The following is a 19,385-nucleotide window of genomic DNA, read 5'->3' as shown; positions in this document are numbered from 1 at the left end:
TAAGCCTGCACAGATTAACTTGTCTTTAACAGTTACAGAAGACTTACACTGGTGTAGTATATGGAGAGAATTATGCCCAATGATCACTGCATAGGAATAAAGTAGCCTAAATTCAACTACTGCCAAACTCCACAGCCACCAGAAGATGGTAGTCACCTATCACGCCACTAATGAATGTCACACTAAGTCCTATGGAACACTGTCAGAAGAAAGAGAAGTTAATAGCTTAAGGCATTTCACAGCACAATGATTTTAATTCACAGGGTTGCAGTCTTCAACAGAAATACAGTCCACTATGCCCTCTCAACCTTTTCTGTGCTTCATTTGCCCCAGTATGTTTGTGTATAAATATTCAGATTGAGAACTAAAGCTTAAACTCAATCATCTTATATTAAAAACAAAATTTTACATTCAGCTCTTAATAGAAATGAATACCACCTTATTTATTCAGTATATTAGTTTAGGCTCCTCTTACTCAGTTCCTTTCTAAACTGTTCCAGTCTTTTCAGTTTCTTTTCATACATTTCTCTACCTGCCAATTTAACCTTGGAGTCTTCCATACTTTCACTTTTGATCCCACATCTTTTGAATTAATATTATATCATCCACAGATTTTAAGGGCATCATGACTGTCTATTCTGACCATATAGAACAGACCAAAAAGATCATCCAGCACTTCACTCTTCCTGCTTACAACTTCTTTGTGAACTATACACACTTTTTTAATGGTTAAGCTTGAATGAAAGATTTAGAGTAATGAAGAAAGTATTAAACCCAGGGTAGAATTTACCACTCTCAAACTCTCAACTTAGAAATGAAACTTAAATTGTAAATGCTTCGCATTTCAGGAATCATCTCTCAAAACAGATTTTTTTACATTTAAACGAGTAAAGTTCTCTAAGACAGTGTTTTTTCCACTAAACAGCTCCACCTTTAATACATTCCATTTTAACGCAGTTTTTCAAAGTAAGTGCTAATGAACTGTACGTTACAAGCCTCTTCCACATAAATTTCACACACACAAAAAAGTGACAACTTCTCTTTTCTCCCTTCCTGCCTTCTAACAAAGGGTATTCTTTGCTTCCATTCTGCCCCCAAATAAAACATGCACAGATACAGCCCACTCTAGTGGCTTTGCAGGTAGAATTCTAGAGATATACCTGTGCTTTCATACACTTTGATGCCGTATTTTTTGCCTAGCTTAATTACACTTCAAACAACCTGAGGTTTTGGAATGCTCAGGGAGGTGAGGCTGAACCTTTGTAAATTCCAACTCGGTTCCCCCACACTTACAAAGAAAGAAGAAAATTCGTAATCCAGCAAAGACCTTTGCTTATTTTTGTAAAACACATCATAATACTGAAAAGTAATATTCTGTTAGCAGTAATAATAGAAAAATGAACAAAGATTAATTAAACTATAAAGAAAAATGGAATGGAGTCTGATAAAATTATGTTAAATTCTACATTTTTACCTTAAGGCAATATTTAATTCTGCTATTTCAGTCTATGTTCTGCAAAGTGCCTTAATACTTAATGCTAACTATTCAGACAAAAGAGTTACAATAGAATAACCTTAGACCCAATTATCATTTATTGGTATTACAAAAAGGAATACAATATTTATTTTCAGTCCTCAAGGACTCACAATACAGAACGTTTTTTGTGCCTTTGTGTTTGCAAACTAGATTATGCTAGAGAAATAATTTTAATTGACAATATCAATGAAAAGACAGTACAGATATGAGTCTGCACTTACTTCACATGACTGGCAAATCTCTGTATATAGATTTGTATGTGAAAAAATGAACAGTCAGTGAACAATCTGAAGAAGAAGAGCTGCAGTGCCTGAGAGACAGCATCTATTATTGCATTATTATTCAACTAGATTTTATCACCAGATTTTTAGTAAGATAGTATCTACAGACTCAGTAGTTATTCAGGGACTGTACAAACACAGCGTAACAAAAAGAAGGGTCATACCCTAGAGAGTGTGCAGCTTAAAGATGGCAAGCACTGGAACTCACCTGGATGCCCCAGTGCCAACAAGCAAAGGCCAGGCTGTGTTGCTCTTCCTTTCACCACTGCATATTCTCCTGTGCTGCAGGAACACTCCAGGAACACGGTGCACATGGTGCACAAGAGGTGCGCAGTTTTATTGGGGTATTTACCAGGTATTTACCCCTTGATCCTGCCTACGGAGGGCCCTCCAACCTTTGCGCCATTGGTGGTGAAAGGATTCCTAGCTAGAGACTCCATCCACATTGGTGTATTTAACAATAACCACTGCACTATGCTTCACAAACTTGTTTACTCTGATTTTGATTCCATTTATACTTTTTATGCCACAACATCATGTGGCAACAGGTTCCTTCATTTAATTTTGTGATGCCTGTGGAAAAGCATTTTGTTTTTTTTAATCTGATTGTTTTATTATGCACTCCCTAGGTCCTAAGCAAAGATGCAGACACTTTAAAAAACTTTCTGGAATATGAATCATACAGATTGTGTTACAGAAAAAAAAGGACTGAACTTGAAACATAACAGATTTGGTTCTCCACTGACATTAACTGGGCCAAGAGATTTGGCTAATTACACAACTTCCCCTAATTGCACAACTTGCCCAAAATTCAGCAAAAATCCATTGATGACAATATTAAAAGAGCTGTTTCCCACCAAACTGCAGAAAATGATGCTTCTAGCCCTGACTCTGTCCCTAGAAATCCACTCATATGTAGAATTTTAAATATTATTGGATTATAAATAGAGCTGATATCAGAAAGGTGAGAGGAATGACAACAGAATGGAGAATTAAGTTTTGTCTTTATTTGTTTCCTTCTCTAAGCCCACCTGGATATGCAGAAACTATTTCTATCTCAAATAAATGAGCTAAATATTCTCCACATTCACAGGAGCAGATCTTGTGATTACACCATGTCTTGATTTCAGTGGAACAATGGGTATCAGAAGCTGTGCTAAACAGGTCTTGGCTGTCTGAGTTGATCCCAATATCCTACTTCCTAAAATTTATACTAATTTATTTTTAATAAAAAACACCTTAAAATTCAAGAACAAAAATGAACATGTACACTTTCAATTTATCGGTGCGATCTTTCATTATGGACTTAGAAATCCACGCTTCACTGCAACTTCAGATTTTTACAGTTTCTCTTCCAAAACCACTTGCAAAGAAGTAATGTTTTCTCAGTGCAAAAAAAGGGAAGTCTAATTCTGGAGAAAGGAGTCCCTTCTGAGAAGAAATGGTACAAAATCTACGTGACTACATCCCGGATTCCAAAAGTCTATTCTGCACTTTATGTCTGCAAATTCTTGCACATACAGACACTTGTCAACTGAAATCATTGTTAATACTACCGCACCAGAGCTCATTTTAATAATGCTCACATGTAAACTCTTTTTAAAAAACCTTAAAATTATAGTATTCTATGTTAAACTATTTGAGTGAGGGAGGGTTTTCAGCTGTTTTAATGCAGTCATAAAAGGACTATAGATTTATTTCTGCTAATGTCTCTACATAAATCCAAGAATTAAAGAAATTCGGATTTTAATCTACTGAAACTAAGCAGGAAAATTTTCCTGCGAAGAAAAAAGGGTCCAAGTCTCCTGCAGACATCAAGTTCAAAGGAATGACACTGTAAATGCCTCCTAGCAACGTTAAAGATATTCATAATCCTCATCCTCTCTACCTTACTTTAGCTTTGTTAATTGAAAAGGCAATAAATGAAAACACTCTGATAAAAACAGAAACAGGTTATAAATTAATTTTTAACAAATTGATTTAATTTTTTGTTTTTCAAGTATAAACATGAACTAATAATGACAAGAACAAGCTCCTAATTTTCCAATAGGTCAGATATGAGTCTCTTACCAAAAATAAAACTCAACTTTAAAAATACCTTTTTCTTCAGTTCTGGTATTCAGAACAAAATGACTGTGGTCTCTACATTATCACTTTAAAGCAGTCATTCTAGAAAAAATAAAAACTGGAACATTTGTAAAGATATGCAATATATTAAAAATATTCACGCTAAACTTAGATGTAAAAAGAAAAAGTCTTAAATTAAAATCACGACCGTTTTTATCATACATGCCCTCAAATAGCATGTATCCATATTATGCATCTTTACCATCACATAGGACTGTAGGTAAACTAACAAAAATAACAGTTCCTTTATAATCTTGCTTCAACTCATATACTTTTTAAAAAGCAGCAAGCTTGCTTTAACTGTCTTCTTAGTCCTAAATCAGGACAGGAAAAAGAAATAATCCTTTTAAACAAGGGCTAATTCTAATAGACAGGTGATACTCCTTTCTAATGGTAAAGTAAATATTCTTTATATTGAACAGGCCATGCTCCATTTAAGTCACTGTCAAATTTCCCATTTTTCAAAGACTACCAAAATCAGCCATTAATTTGGACACTTTCTTTAATCCCAGTGTATGTATTTTCCAAGGTGACTAATAAAAGTTATTTGTACTCCTTTCTTACAGACTTCAATAACTTTATTAACTGTATGGCCAAATTCAAGGGATTCAATATTTGCAGTACTGAAATATTAGCCTCCACAATATAAAAATATATTTCAGATACATTATATGTAAAGAACATGTTCTGCACTAAATTGGATAGCATTAACCAGTTGTCTTGACATTCAATGTCTTAATCCACATAAATCGATTGTGATTGTGTTAGCTGGATAAGCAAGGACTGTGGATCTCTAGGGAAGCATACTTTTCTGAGCGCTCCTAAATCACAGGAGTCTCCATTTTTTTGAATGGCATATTAAATATGCAAAAATCTGTTCTAATTGACCAAATGACATGAGGAGGAAGAAGAACCAGCAAACACAGAAGTAAAAGACACCCCCAATTACTCACAGAAGGAAGCATCGCAGGCATTTTCATAAGAATGAACCTTGCTAATGGCCCCAAGGCTGCTGTAGAACAACAACTGGGAAACAGAGAAAAGGGTGGGGGGAATACGACCAACTGAGGAAAATTTTCAAGAGCTGGAAGTATTTACAACTATATAAAGTGTGGAAAACGAAAAAAAAAAAAAGCGCTTAAACAACTTAGAGATGACCTGTACTGTACAGGTAAGAAAGTCTGTTAGATGCAGTAGCAGATGATAAAACCACCTTCTCAGCTGTTCTCATTTTAAGAGCTGTAATGTTTTTTTTTTTAATAAGTTTTCCATCAAATGTGCTGTTTGCTCTCAAAATTAAACCCCAGGCTGAGACAGTGAGCTGCATTCAACTCAGTCATGCTCTCCAGAAAGCTGATGAGTCACTGCAGCGCGAGGAATCACTCTCAGTAAGTCTTCCAATCCAGTTTGTGAGAGTGCAATCAAGTAAATTTTTTATATCTCTTTTGTGTATTACTGCTAGATTGAAAATTGCTATGCAACATATAAATTGATGATGAAATCATCAGAAGAGATAAATGGAAGAAATAGGCACAATATTGAAAGTAATTCTTTAGATGACGTTGGCTAGCTACACCGAGCCCTTCTCCAAGCACAGAGGGGCACAGCAGGAAAGGCGGCTCTCCCGCTCTGCCTTGTGTAGCCAGGTCAGCGCCACCCTTAGTGCATCTTGGGGCACACAAGAGCACAGAAGCACTGCGTACTGTATACTTACTTCAGAAGCAAGTGAACAAACAAACAAACAAAGGCACAGGTTCTCTCCCACGTTACACAGGGGCCAGTCACACACACTATGTGCATACGAGGAAAGGCGTTCCACCGCTCACAGAACTGCAGGCGCTGGCTTGCCTACAGATTCGCAACCTTTTAAACTGTAACCCCTACCTCCCAGCAATAGCTTCCATGAATGTCTTTCCAAATGCCTACTAGGAAGGAGCCTGCACCCACATCTGGTACTTTACCAGCCAAAGAGTCAGTACCCCATATGGAACGTACAATGATCAAGTTTTGCCTATTTTTCCCTTAACAGGGCAATACTGTAATTTGTGTGTGTCTCTCTACTACCTTATGAAATTTGTAGAGATTTAAGTCTCTGAGAATTTTTGCTATCAGAAAAGGTTATATAGGCCAACAAGTCAAAAATTACTGCATATATAAAAAATAGCAATCAATTGCCAAAGCCTCTTTTCTTTTGGAAACCAAAGAAAAAACAGGGAGAAAGGGTTTGTGTTACCTAATAAGCAGTAAAATATTAGAACGGATGAAGTAGCTTATTCAGGCTGGAGTTTTTACCTCACTCTTATTTCAAATTATGCTGCTTTTTACTTCACTGAATTTAATTATTTGTCCTTCAGTCTCTTTTTTCCTTCAACAAATTCAAGAGGTGCCCACATTTATAAAGGACTCAAAGTTGAGTTTTAAAGTTTTGCTTTGATAGAGAAAAGTCAAAAACTGCAAAACTAATACAAAAATGCTGTTATTAGTTTTTATGACACTGATAGTCATTTTTTTAATTGCCTACAGTTACAATACAAATTCCACAAATGGGTATCGCTTCTTTTGCAAACGCCAAAGAAATCGGATTGTCATTGTTGCCCTCTTTATTGGGCAAAACTCCCACTGAAGCAGATGGTCCTCTCACCTGAGCAAAATGACACGGCAGGGCTGATCTATATCTAAGACTTCCTAGTGATTCAGCCAATAGAAATTAGCCATGGCCCACATTAATAACTGAAATAGACCCAGTTTAATTACTCCAGTAAATACCTTTCATGTACCGCAGCTGTAATAAAATGAATTTTAGTACTTTAGTACATTTACACAATATTAGGAACTGAAATTCATTTTCCATGAGTCAGTCAGGCTTTAAAGCGCATTCTGTGGCTGGCTTGATAGAGAAAATTCAAAAACTGCAAAACTAATAAAGACAGCTCATATACTCATATGGAAGACACCAGAAGCTCTGTCACTAATTTCAGATACATTTGTAGTTCATTTGTGTCAAGTGGCTAATAGCTTTAAAAACCTATTATGCCTCTCAGCAGTAAAAATTTTTCAGTTTTTATCAGTAAAGCAAAAAAGACAATAAAACCTGCAGCAGCGTTCCAAGTTCTTGGTTATGGTCCAACTCACTTATTGTACTGCAGGATGAGCACAACCCTACCAGCTTGCTCGAACTGACCACATGAGCAGTCCCATTCAAGTCAAGCCATCTATTTACACGAGACAACTTTACCAAAGGGTTTCCAACAGTGCTAACAGCGGTTCATGATAGCCCTGATGGGACAACTCTTGTAATCAACATGGCTAGCCAAGCATCTCCTGTATGTGCTTAAAGGTAGCTTTAAGCAGTGATTGCATGAGCCAATCCATAGACTTACGACCATGGAGAAAAGGGTCACTTTTTCTCTCCCTCTTTCCAACTCCTCTCTTTCCCCCACTCGGTGCTGAGGTCTTCTTTCTTGTACAAACTCTGGCAATTACTGGACCCTTCTGTGTACTGCTCTAATGCGCTAAGCCACCAGGAACCTACCCAAATCTCTAGGCCTGGTTTAGTTTTCCACCAGGTTTGTGAGTGAAAATAGCTCACAGAGAGGCCTGGTGAGCAGTGGTGCTGACACGAAGTGGGCAGTAGGAAGAACACAGGGCTGACAGCAACAAGGGATTGGGGCATTGCAGGCAGGAGGGAAGGAAGGTGGGGCCTCCTGCTTTTTAAATAGCTGAGCTGTTAAACTGGCTCATCCTATCTCATGAAATTGTAGCTTCAGAATACAATTTATAGGACAAGAGCTTGGTCACACCTAAATGGGAGTTCCCACTGCTGTTGACTGATGTGAACAGTAAACAGTTTACATAGTAAACTTCCTCCTTTTGGGCAAACCTGGGGAGGCTTATTTATCTATGTATGAGGTCCAATTCTGCAGGCCCTATGCTTTGTCAAACTAAACTACACCTTCTATGGTATGTTTATTTGACTTGCTAAAGTGCATAATGGCTTCAGAAGATGAAAATCATTGCCTAAGCACTAAACATGAACATATCAATTCCTGGGATATCTTGCGTATGGCACCAATTTTTTTGTAGAGATGTTACAAAAAACACCTAAAGCCCCAATCCTCCTTGATCCACACAAGCATGTGCCTGCAATCCCCATCAAAGGGATTCCATATAGGAAAGGACCCCCATTCTTCAACTCTACTCAGCCTGGTACAGTATCAGGATCTGCTTGTACAAGAAAATAATTGGTCAGACATGCCACTGCTGTAAACAGTGCCCTTCTGCTGAGGCTCTGGCTTCTTCAGTGTTAAACGAAGGCAATTTATTCTTGCCAAAACCATAAAATACAACAATTCATAAAATAAAAATTTCAGTTAACTCTTATATGACATTTTATTAATTCAAAACAAAACTTGTAACAACGATCCTTAGATCTCTAATCCACTCTAAGCATTGCAAAACAAAGGAAACATTAAAAGGCTTGAAACCAACAGTAAAAGCTCATGGAATCTGCTAAAGGCTATCCATTCCATTAAACATTTCCATGCTTACTCATTAAACTTAATTTTCTTAAACCATTCTAAAAAATGTGCTGAGTTAAGGGAGCAAAAAGCAGTTAATAAAACAAACATTATCATAAGAAAGTGGACTTCAAACTGCATCTCCAACAACGATAAGCTATAAAAAGCGATATTTACTCTTCACTTCACTGACTGAATCCTATCTTTCCTTCCCTTAGGTCAGTACAACTCAGGAGCAATTTCTTTGAAATTAATGCAGTGGCACTGGCTAGACTGAGGAGAACCCTTGCTCTGTCTTCAACTAGAAATGGTTCAAGATATCTTTAAGAATAAAGTATAATTATTAAATTACATGAAGAAGCATATATTTTAAAGTAATTTGAAAAACAGCGCTAGTCTTTGTCAGTTTTAATATAAACTATTAAAAAGAAGCTAACTGACTTAAATTATCCAATTATAGCTAATTAGCCACAGTGACACAATCTACAATAAAAACATCAACTTCTCTTTATATAGATGTCATTAATTAGAAGAGACCTTTAATGTTTTTCCATAATATCTTCTAGAAAGCACAATTTCCTTTAAAACACCCAAAGTGTTACATTGTTCCAGCACTTCTTAAGCAGAACTCTAAAAGATGAGAAGCAATTATAAACTCCTGCTTAAAAAGTGGTACTACGTGATTCCAAGTTACATGATATTTGTTCATTTGAAGAGTTTTCACAAGCTCTCAGATCTAATGTAGGTTTGATAAGAGAACTGAATGGCATTTCATCCAAAACGCACAAAGATAAAAGGAACTCTCTCTAAAACATGCCTGCATATTGCTCAATTAAACAAAAAAAAATGTATTCGGTTAAAAGAAAAACCTTGACAGAAAACCACCAGGTTTGGTCCTAAATAATGAGAAAATAAAAACAAACACCAGTGGGCTTTGATCTGGCAATAATCTAACAGTGAAAGAAGGCATGCAGAGTGGGAGAGGCTCAGAATACTGTGATTGATTTCATGTCAATCCAGGAAGCCCAAAAGGAAAAGAATTAAAAGGATTTAATGAAATTGCATTCTACCTTTCCCCCAAATGAATCTTTGCTCATTTCCTGCAAAACACAGGGATAGTAAATCTGGATTACAGTGGGATTTCATTGCTCAGATTTCCAATCAGCTCAATATATGAAAGAAGGTTTTGGGTTGTCTTACAGGGAAACAGAAGCATTGCATACATCACACATCTATCTTAGCTGAAATCTCCTTAGATGTGCTGTCTCTGTCTCAACTCCTGTAGCTTAATTATTTACTGTAATTCTAGCAGTTAGCAAAGAACCTAAATCTAACCACGTATCATCCAATTACTAATTTCAATTTTTAACTAAAATTTTGGGGGTTGTCCCACTCTTCACTTTAGCTGATTACTTAGCAAATTCCTGATATGCTTTGCTTAACAGTATAAAGAAAAAGAGTAAATTATTAAGAAAATTCAAGAGATGTACTAAAAGAGGGCTACTCATTAAAAAGAACCCTACTCTGAAGTACTGGCTGTCATTTCATAGAAATATCATTTTTGTTCATTAAAATGTAAGAAGATTATAATGTGTTTCACTGGTATGTATTTTTAATTCTCAAGCCCTCAGGAAAGAAGCAAGTTTAGAACCAGGTAGACAGACACTGAGTGGGAATTTTGCTCTTGATGTTGTTTGAGTACATTACCAATGGAAACCAGGAAAATTACACTAGCGCAGGATCATGACAAACACTGCTGCACCATAGGTTGCGTGCAGTACGTGTTACACTGTCAGTAAGGACCACACTGGCATGTTCATTCTCTTACTTTCCTTTCTCCCCTCTCATCAGTCCCAAATCCTCTGTCCCTAAGAAAAGTCTAACTCAAGGTCTTCAAAAAGTGGGTCTTGGCAGGGGCACAATCTTTTGGACAGGCATCACAGTCATTTCAACATGTACAGCTCTGTACAAGGGAGTACGAATACGGACTCTGGCTTGTGGCCTGCAACAATGTCCCTATACATCGTGCTACGGACAGATGAAACAGACTGGAGTGAAGGCAGAGTCTGTAAAAAGCACTGTATTCTTAGTTTGAAGATTGCACTATTGCAATACTTAGTGGAAGCGCCTGTTTCTCCCTGCCAATTTGGAAAGAGTAATAGTTGCTGTAGCTCTTCTCTGCTTGGACTGATCATACCTATTCACTCACTGGCTTCAGGACATGCAAACATTCGTTGTGATCTCTGAGATATGACCTCCCCACACCATATAGATTCAGTCTTAGAATACCATTCATTCTCAGAGACTAACAGACACTTTTTAAAGGTAACAAATTTTAGTCCTATTGCCCTCAGTTGGATTTAAACTGATGACTTATCATTGCAGAGATTTAGAAAGTAAATCAAATCTGATATAACAACTTCTGTGTTACAGCAAATTTTCTATTCAAATCATGTTTCACCAAGATGCACACAGAATGGATGAATAAGCTTCCTTAAGAAAAATTTATTTAAAAAAATCTTCTGGTGTTGAGACCACCACAGAAAGCTTAAAGTCAGTAGAGCATGAGTTACTGAAAAAGGAACGATAAAATACATATCAGAAATCAACCTAGCTGTCATCTTCTGGCCTCTTAACTCAATGTAGCATACAAAAATTCAAAAAATAACCATGTATGTAATGAGAAGGAGCATTAACAGAAATGCTTGCACTTCCAGCTGCATTTCCCAGAATTTGGAAGTTTAGACCAAAATTATGATTTATCAACATGGAAAATATACAACAACCATTGATCACACATAATTTACACCAAACAATCTGTCTTCTTTGACACCATACATGACGAGTGCTAAAGAAATGAAAAGATCCTCAGAAGCATCTACCAGAAAAAGAAAAAAAAAATTCAAACAGCAATTTAAATCTTGTTGTAAACTACACAGTACAAGGAAGCCCTGGTCTTACAAAAGTAATTTCTTACTTTGCAATTAACTGTAGCAAAGCCAAAAGTCAGTTTTAGTATGTGAAAGCCTGAAAAAAGTGAGACTGGTAATATTTTGTAGCTTGTACTAGTTTAACATAATTGGCAACAAAAATCAATACCAAAGTCAAATTATTTAATGATTTATGAAATAATTAGTATTATTTTAATACTAATTCTGGAAGATTTACATCATCTCTATTGAAAGTAGGTCACCAGGGACCTAAGAGACACCAAAAAGCAACAGTGGAGGAAATTTAAGTGATCTGAAATATATAGGTTACAGAAACATTAAATACAGTAGATTTGCAAAGAATGTAGATAATACGTCATGTCTAAAGAGAAGGATTCTTTTTCAGAAAAAACAACAAGTTTCTATTAATAATTTTATAATATAAAGAATGATTTTATAAACTAACAGTTCCTCTGGCACTGATCCATTAAGAACAGAAAAACTTCAAACACTCTCAGGTACTAAATCCTCATCACAAACAGTAAAGCAGGCCTTCCATGTTAGATAAAGTGGGCCCGATAACAGATGCTACGTGGAATACTGCAAGGGTATGCAGATCTGGTAAGCTTTGCAGAACATTAAAGAACTCATTGTTCAACTGCAAAGTTGCCCTAGTGATCTCGTTTGCCCTCTGCAAAACTGTTGAGGGTACAACATCCATCCAGTGCTTATGGTTTATGACTACGTTTGAGGGTGAAGTGCTTTGAGATTCCTCAAAACAATCATTAATGTTAGTCTTGTAATGCTTTCTTGACACTATGCTTAATTAGGTAGCTTTCTGGATCCCACTTGCAATCTTTTCTGACAACAGTTACCATACAAGCAACAAGGCCTATAGAGTAAAAGTTGCAGAACCAGGCCCTACATTACTGCTAATTACAAGAGGCAGTATTTTTACTTAGTTTATAATTGGTATGTTTAATTTCAGTAAATTTGGGATTAGATAAATAACATAAGAATCATACTAGCATTTGAGCAAGCACTCAGATGAAACAGAGTACTTCTAGAAACATCCAGCTCATACTGGGAATACTGAGGTCCTGTCAACCTCAGGTTTTCAAAAACATTATGGAAACAGCTTTAAAAATAATGAGGATTAGAAAAGATAATACAATTTGCATCATTTTTCTTTTGACCCTTGGATTTGTTTTCAAGATTCTCTTACTGCTTTTTTTTTTTTTTGGGGGGGGGGGGGGACAAGAGTCTGACATGATCTCAAGATTCAAGGAGCTGGAACTTAACAACACCAAATATTTCAATATAACAATCACAGTGTGGCCAAGATTCCTATTCAGAGATTTTACTAGTATCAGTTACCCCATTACTAAAACTATACTGTTTCATTAGCACAGTTATTCTACTATGGAAGGGGTGGGAGAGGGGGGGAAGAGGTGGGGAGAAGGCCAGCAGAGGAGAAGCTTTGCACTGCCACTGCCTACAGATTCTAGTTTAAGCTTCCCTCACCTTATCCTGTCATGTGTTTTGGATGGGTCCAAAATAGTCAGCACTTTTAAAACAGTACTGCAGCTTCCATTCAATCCAATGTAAAGTAATAGTGCATAGGATTAACTCTCTGCCCGGCGTGACCTCCTTGGCTAGAGCTTTTGCAGGGCTCTGCTGCACATTAGCTATCTCCTATTTCCCTGCTCATAAGTGGGAGCTGCTAGCAGCAGTTGCTGTATACTTACTTACTTGATTCTGTCTAAGGAGCTTAAACTAAGAGTTGAGCAAAGAAAGCAGATTAACAATTTGAACGCACATGTAATAGACACACACACACAAACACACACACACTATCAGCAGGATTGCCAGGTCAATATGCAGGGCCTGGGAAATGTACTTCAGCCACTCTTACTCCAAAAAGAAAGGTTTCATGCTCACTGCAGGGCAATTAATTTGTGCAAAGAGGAGGAGACAGGAAGAGACGGGCTGCAGTTACAGGCCAGGGAGAGGGACTGGAGACACAGCTACTCCATCCCCAGCAGCCAGATTAGTACCAGAGGCGGCAGCGCAGCCACAGCGCTCAGCCTGCTCTGCCAGTCACATGCTCCCCACGGTCGCCTAGCAACAGCAAAGCCCAAAGAAAAAGTTCTCCCTCTCTCAACTTCAAATCTGTGTCTGAGACTGACCGAGGGAAGCTTATTGTGCTCCCGACTAAGCATCTGTTTCTTTCTTGCAGCCTTCCGTAAATGACTGCACATCCAACATGTACGCAAACCTGTCCGCAGCATACACCCCTACACAGGCACAACATGTCTGTATGCAAGTGCCGTAGCCTGTGCACACCTAATTAAAAACAGCCCTAGGTATAATTTTAGCAGTTACCAAACTTGCTCTTGGAATACAGGTGAATTTCGGTCTACAAAACCGCATGCACACTTCAGTAGCAAGAAGGCCACAAGGATCCTCAGAAAAAAATGGAAGAACACAAAAACTCTGCAGTGATTATTTTGCAGGGTACCTTATTCGGAGATAGTAAAGCAGTTCTTACCACAGGGAAAGCTGCCCACTTATATCTCTATAAAACTATCTGTGAGTTTAGACCATAGAGTTGCAAAATCTAAGCTGCCCCTCCAAATTTAGCAACATTTATGTCCTGCTGTCTTGTACAACCAGAAAAAAGTTTGTAGAAAAACATCCTGGGATAATTTAAGAGCAAGATGAAGTGAACTTAAAGACCCGGGGGGGGGGGGGGTTGCAGTCTTTTTAAAGACAGTGCTTCCTTTTCCTCAACAGAAATCAACTTCATCAAATGGCTCCTGGAAAGAGCCAACTCTTTCTCCTAAGTACTAAAAAGAGCCCCTTGAATCAGCTCCCCTATTAACCCTCTACTTTCAGGTACTTTAGTCTTTTTCTCATAGAGGTCCCCAGGACAAGGATGTGCTCCTCACGGTGTGAGCAGGTCCCATTCAGGAAAGGTTGAAGCATAGTGCTTACCTTGGCAACTAGCCTGCATTATACATGCAGTGAATAATATAAGCACTTTGCAAGCAGTTGCTGCTCTTCCATCCTTCCGATGGTGAGGTCCCATCTGGGCTGGGACGTTCCAGCTCCTTCAGAAACCTGCTCCTCAACTCCGGGGTGCTGATCTGCACAGCAGCAACACAAGGAGCCTGGTGTCTTCTTCTTATCCCGCTAGCTGCAGAAAAAAGGCGTGTTCGCCTGTTGAGACATCGCGTTTTCTACGAACTCCCACCCTCCAGACATTGCATAAAGCTCTTTATACCCAGTGGCCCCGGAACTAGCATAAGGGAATCAGGCACTGCTCCAGGCCCTGCAGCCACAGGCTGCCTCTGCCCCTCCTTCTACACTTTGCAGGATAGGCAAGATGCTTCCAAGTCCCTGCACTTCAGCGATTTTACATGAGTCCGTTGGTACTACGCTCTGTATTTTGAGTAGATCAGGGGAATTTCAAATTGCAAACGAAACACATCTCAAAGGCATGCTCCAGGCAAGAAAAAGTGCATTTGACAACTAAGCCTTACAAATACTTCACATAAAAAAATTTTCTATAGCTATAGGATAAAGCTTTGAACTTTTTTTTTTTTGGTATTCCTCCTAGAAATACTGCTAGAGGAAAACTGCTGGGATGAAACTTACTTCTGCACTTTCTCAGGAAACACAATCAGTTTCATAAAAGTGCTTTGGCTACGAATGCTTAAGATACCAGTTGAAGACACCTTACTCTAGTTCTAACCCTCCAACGGTTCATACAGCACATGTGAAATGTCTGCCTGTGTTTTAGGTATTGTTGCCATTTCAGGAATCGTATACCTATTAACATGGGTAGAACAGTGCTTAACATCACAGGGGAAAGATAAAGATATCCTGATATTTCAGGCTGGAATGCAGTCTTGGGAAAAGGGCAAGCATTTTGGGGGGCTTTGCTTGCAGATCAGAAGTATCATGCATAAACTGTGTGAAACTAGATTTTTATTTTGTTTGATATTGCTCAGAAATAATTTGCTATGTAGAAAGTTTTGTTATGCCAAGCTGTTCCTTTCTATGCATGCATGCACACATACATGTATATGCAAACAACATATATACCGTGTATATACATTATGGGAGAAAGATGGGTCTATTTATCTTGCAAGAAGCTTTGTCAGATTAATTTTAATGCCACCACCTTTATAAATGCCACATATTATTTCTATTAGTTTCATACCATATTCATTACATTGCAGTGGTTATTTGCTGACACTGGTGACAGAACTTAACAGATATTTCCAAGCATTAACTTTTCTTCTTTTTGCAATGGACTGCAGTTTTTAGTAGTGGGTGGAGATGCTTGCATTATTCTTGCAAAAGTTCTGGAGAAATGTATTGTTGTTTATTACCAGATAGAGATTTTTCCCTAAGTCTTGTAGGATGCTAATATCCCCTAAACCTTTCTGTAAAGGTTTTCTATCTATCAAGCTAGGAAAGGAAGGGGGACGAGGAGGGGGGGAATGTAGAGTGTAGGCTTTTGCAAGGTTGTGATTTATGCAGGTTCGGGGCTGTTTGGTGTAGTGGTACGACACAGCACCGGGGTCAAGCCACAAGAAACACTGGGGGCAGATCAGAATATTCAATTAGCTTCCTGGCACCTCTGAATCACAAAGAGAGGATAAGATCTCTCCATCACAAGATCCAGAGCTGCAGGGGGAGGTGGGGGGGAACCTGCCCTCTTCAAATCTCTCTCCTCCCTCCCACCCTCTCTCCTTTCACTGTAGGAGAACAGTGCTTGAAACATTCCTTTCTGCACAGAAGGACTTTTCCTATTGTTGTTTTCTTTGTGTTTCAGTGTTGCCAACTTACTGGAATTCTTGTCATGGTTTCACAGCAAGGCTCAGGCTGACCAAACGGAACCAGCTGCGTTTGTGTATGGGGCCGCTGTTACTTTAATCCCCCAACAACGCCAATGGGGAGGAAAGGAAGGGATCCTCAGAGGGGAGCAAGCAGATCCACCCAGTACAGATGGGTGCCTGAAAAGCCAACACACAGATTAACCATACTTAATTAGAAGGGGAATGGTTCAAACCAGTTAATGTCCCAGCAACAGGCAGACAGAGCTTGGGAGCTGCAATCCCAGACTGGGAGCAGCATGCACTCTCCCGTCGTTGTGTGTTGGGGGTCACCTGAATACAAGCTTTGGGAGGCTGTTCTGCTTCACTCCCACACAGCTGGCATCATGAAAGGGCACTCCTACCTCATTCAGCATTAACATTTCTACACACGTGTACTTCCCAGAGGGTGGTGGGCAGAGGGATTCTCTAACAGGAATGAGGGGAGACACTGTCAGTGATGCTGGGAAGCCCTACGCTGAGATGGTAGAAGGGTCCATCCTCCCCGCTCATCATTCTTTGCACTCAGAGACAAATGAAATAATCAGCCCAGATGTCTCACCGCCAAAGAATGACAGTCAGTAAGGATCCAGGACAGGACAGTGCTGTTCTCCTCAGTTTACTTCATCTAAAATTTTCCCCTCTTCCTTTCCTGTGGCATCACATCACCTAACCAAAGGGGCCAGGTCCTGCAGGGCCTATAGGACACCAACAAATGGTACTTCAGTGAGACTGAGCTGCAAGAGCAGATCCAAACACCTCAAGGACTTCCCATAATTACATCCAAAATTACTTGTTTCATTGTAATGCACCTCTCCCTCTTAGTTTTCTGTTGTCTAAAAAGTCAATAGGTTGTTTTCTGACTGAACTAGACCTATGGATTTTTAATTGATCTAGATATTATTTCAGGTTTAAGAGAATACAAACTACATCTCCTAGAAGTTTAGAAGGAAAAAAACACGGGCAATGAAGTTGTTTACTGAACTCTGGTTTTAATTCAAAATCCAGATGGGAAGTGCATGCTTGTCTTGTTTTTGCTGTAAGCAAGCAATCAGAAAAGCTGTTAAAGGTGTAATTTAGAATGAACAGCCATGTTGCTTACACATTAAAGATGCATGTTAACCAAAGTTAAAAATTAAAGGCTTGATTTTTGACCAGGGTTCAGTTCTAATTTACAACATCAAAACTCAGGCAATTCTTAACAGCCAGAGAGAAACATTAAGGTTGATGTATTACTAGACAAAGACAAAAAGTTGATGGCTAATAAAAGAACGAGATACATTCACTTGAATAAACAGCGGGTCAGATCTGCACCTGAATGTAAATTTGTCTCTTTTGAACTTTCTCAGGGCTAGGACAGTTTGCAGAGGCTGAGAATCTGCCCAGTTCATTAACCAATAAAGCTGTAATTGCCATTGGCATTCAGTAATCTTGTGGTCAGTCTGTCCTTGGATAAACCCAGGTTTTTCCAAATAGAAAACATTTTATGTTACAATCTGTGTTTCCAATTTCACATGCAAGTTTCATCATTAAATCCTACGCCTTTAGCATGGCAAGCTCTTTTTTATTATTATTATTTTTAAGTCGTACTAAAGCAAGGCTATCTATAGATGTGCTCATATTTTGAAAGAATACTGGTATGACAAGACATTCAAATCTAAAGTAAAAATGACCCAGTTTCTACCTGGGTAATAGTCCCCAGCAGCAGCATTTCATTCTTTGGATTTCATCCATCTTTGCCATTCTACCACATAAAGAGTCTCATTTATTAAACAGAACCCCTGCTTTAGAGCAACCTACAATATATATGTGTGTTAGAGACTTCCTTTCCTAAAGGGCTATTTATTACAAAGAGGGACTCTTGAGGAATTTTCCTTTTACCTTCACCTGAGGCACAACTGAGTTTGCACCAAACCCATCAGATGTCGGGGGAGCAGATGTAGTTCCCTGAACTAGTTTGCATAGGGCCACAGTACTGATGTATATTCAGACTTCACACCTTAGTCTTTCCAGGTACATGTAGTGTGAGCAGGAGTTTCCATAAAAAGGAAGGTCATGTTTTAGGGCACGGGGATGGAATTTATGTAGAGAGCCAGTATTGATTTCAACTCTGTAACAGAAGGAGGAGAAAAGCAGAAAACAGCACAGAGCTCACCTAGCTTCTGATATAAGCCACATCACATTTCACAGTGCTTAAAACAATGGCAGTTACTTGTCAGGGAGATATTTCTTCAAGGATTTTAAAAATCTACCTAACCTCAAACTAAGGAAAAGAGGGCCTTGGTTGGTATGGCTCCCAAGCACCTAATGCATCTTCATCATCAGAGACACTTCTAGAAGACAAACACACCGGATCAAAGGTGGATCCCCAGTCCATGTGAATGTGAAAAACATTAAACCCAGGAGAAGTGAATCATGCCAGAAGAGAAATCACAAAGTGAGGATTGCACAATGCACCTGGCATTGTGGCAAGAAGTTTCCTCAAGGTCCCACGGCAGCTTCTGTCTTTTAACCTGGAATTATATCACAGAGCCCTGGAACTCAAAAGCAGTGCATGAGAACTATGCACTGTTTTGGTAACTGGCACTTAATGAGTGAGATTAACAGAGAGAGGTCACAAAATCAACTTCCAAACATCCCCTGTGCTTTTCCCCCTACAGCATTGGGCCTGTGATGGAGTTTAACAATAACAGTATGGAGATGAGAGGGCTTCCCTGTCTGAAGGGTGGAAAGAAGGGGAGAGAGATTAAACAACTCCAAATCTGCCCTTGCCACCATCCCTTTGGTTGGCACTGTCTGGTCCAGCTTGCAGGTCCCTGTGCCCTATGCTGGAGACACAGTCACAAACCCAGCCCAGGGAAGTCTTGCCCCTGGCTACATCTCTGGTTACCAAAGTTCTTAGTACTTGCCTTTCTGCAAGTAGATTTCTTTGGCACTGTCTCTATCTGAGGAATGGAGCTTCTCATTTTTGCTCCAGTGCCCTGGCCCTTCAATGCCTGCTCTTCCCTGCAAGAAGACAACAAATGGAATTTGTAGCTGAAAAGGAACGAGAAGTAAAGAAGCATTTCCAAATGACTTGTTTTCTAAAAACTTGTTAGGATACTCAC

At 38.8% G+C, this 19,385-nt stretch overlaps 1 protein-coding gene across 1 annotated transcript in view; it reads right to left on the bottom strand.

Annotated features, from left to right (window-relative positions):
- LRP2 (LDL receptor related protein 2) overlaps positions 1-14,409 on the bottom strand; it is a 129,873-nt gene extending 115,464 nt beyond the window's left edge. The window contains exon 1 of the mRNA XM_067299102.1: positions 14,390-14,409. Coding sequence (XP_067155203.1) covers positions 14,390-14,408 — 19 coding nt within the window. The 5' untranslated portion in view covers position 14,409. The remainder of the gene's footprint in view (positions 1-14,389) is intronic.
- Between the last annotated feature and the right edge of the window lie 4,976 nt (positions 14,410-19,385).

The sequence above is a fragment of the Apteryx mantelli genome, chromosome 6 (assembly GCF_036417845.1).
Source record: "Apteryx mantelli isolate bAptMan1 chromosome 6, bAptMan1.hap1, whole genome shotgun sequence".
NCBI lineage: Eukaryota > Metazoa > Chordata > Aves > Apterygiformes > Apterygidae > Apteryx > Apteryx mantelli.
The sequence above is the reverse complement of the archived record's forward strand: the minus strand, read 5'-3'. Positions and strand labels throughout refer to the sequence as shown.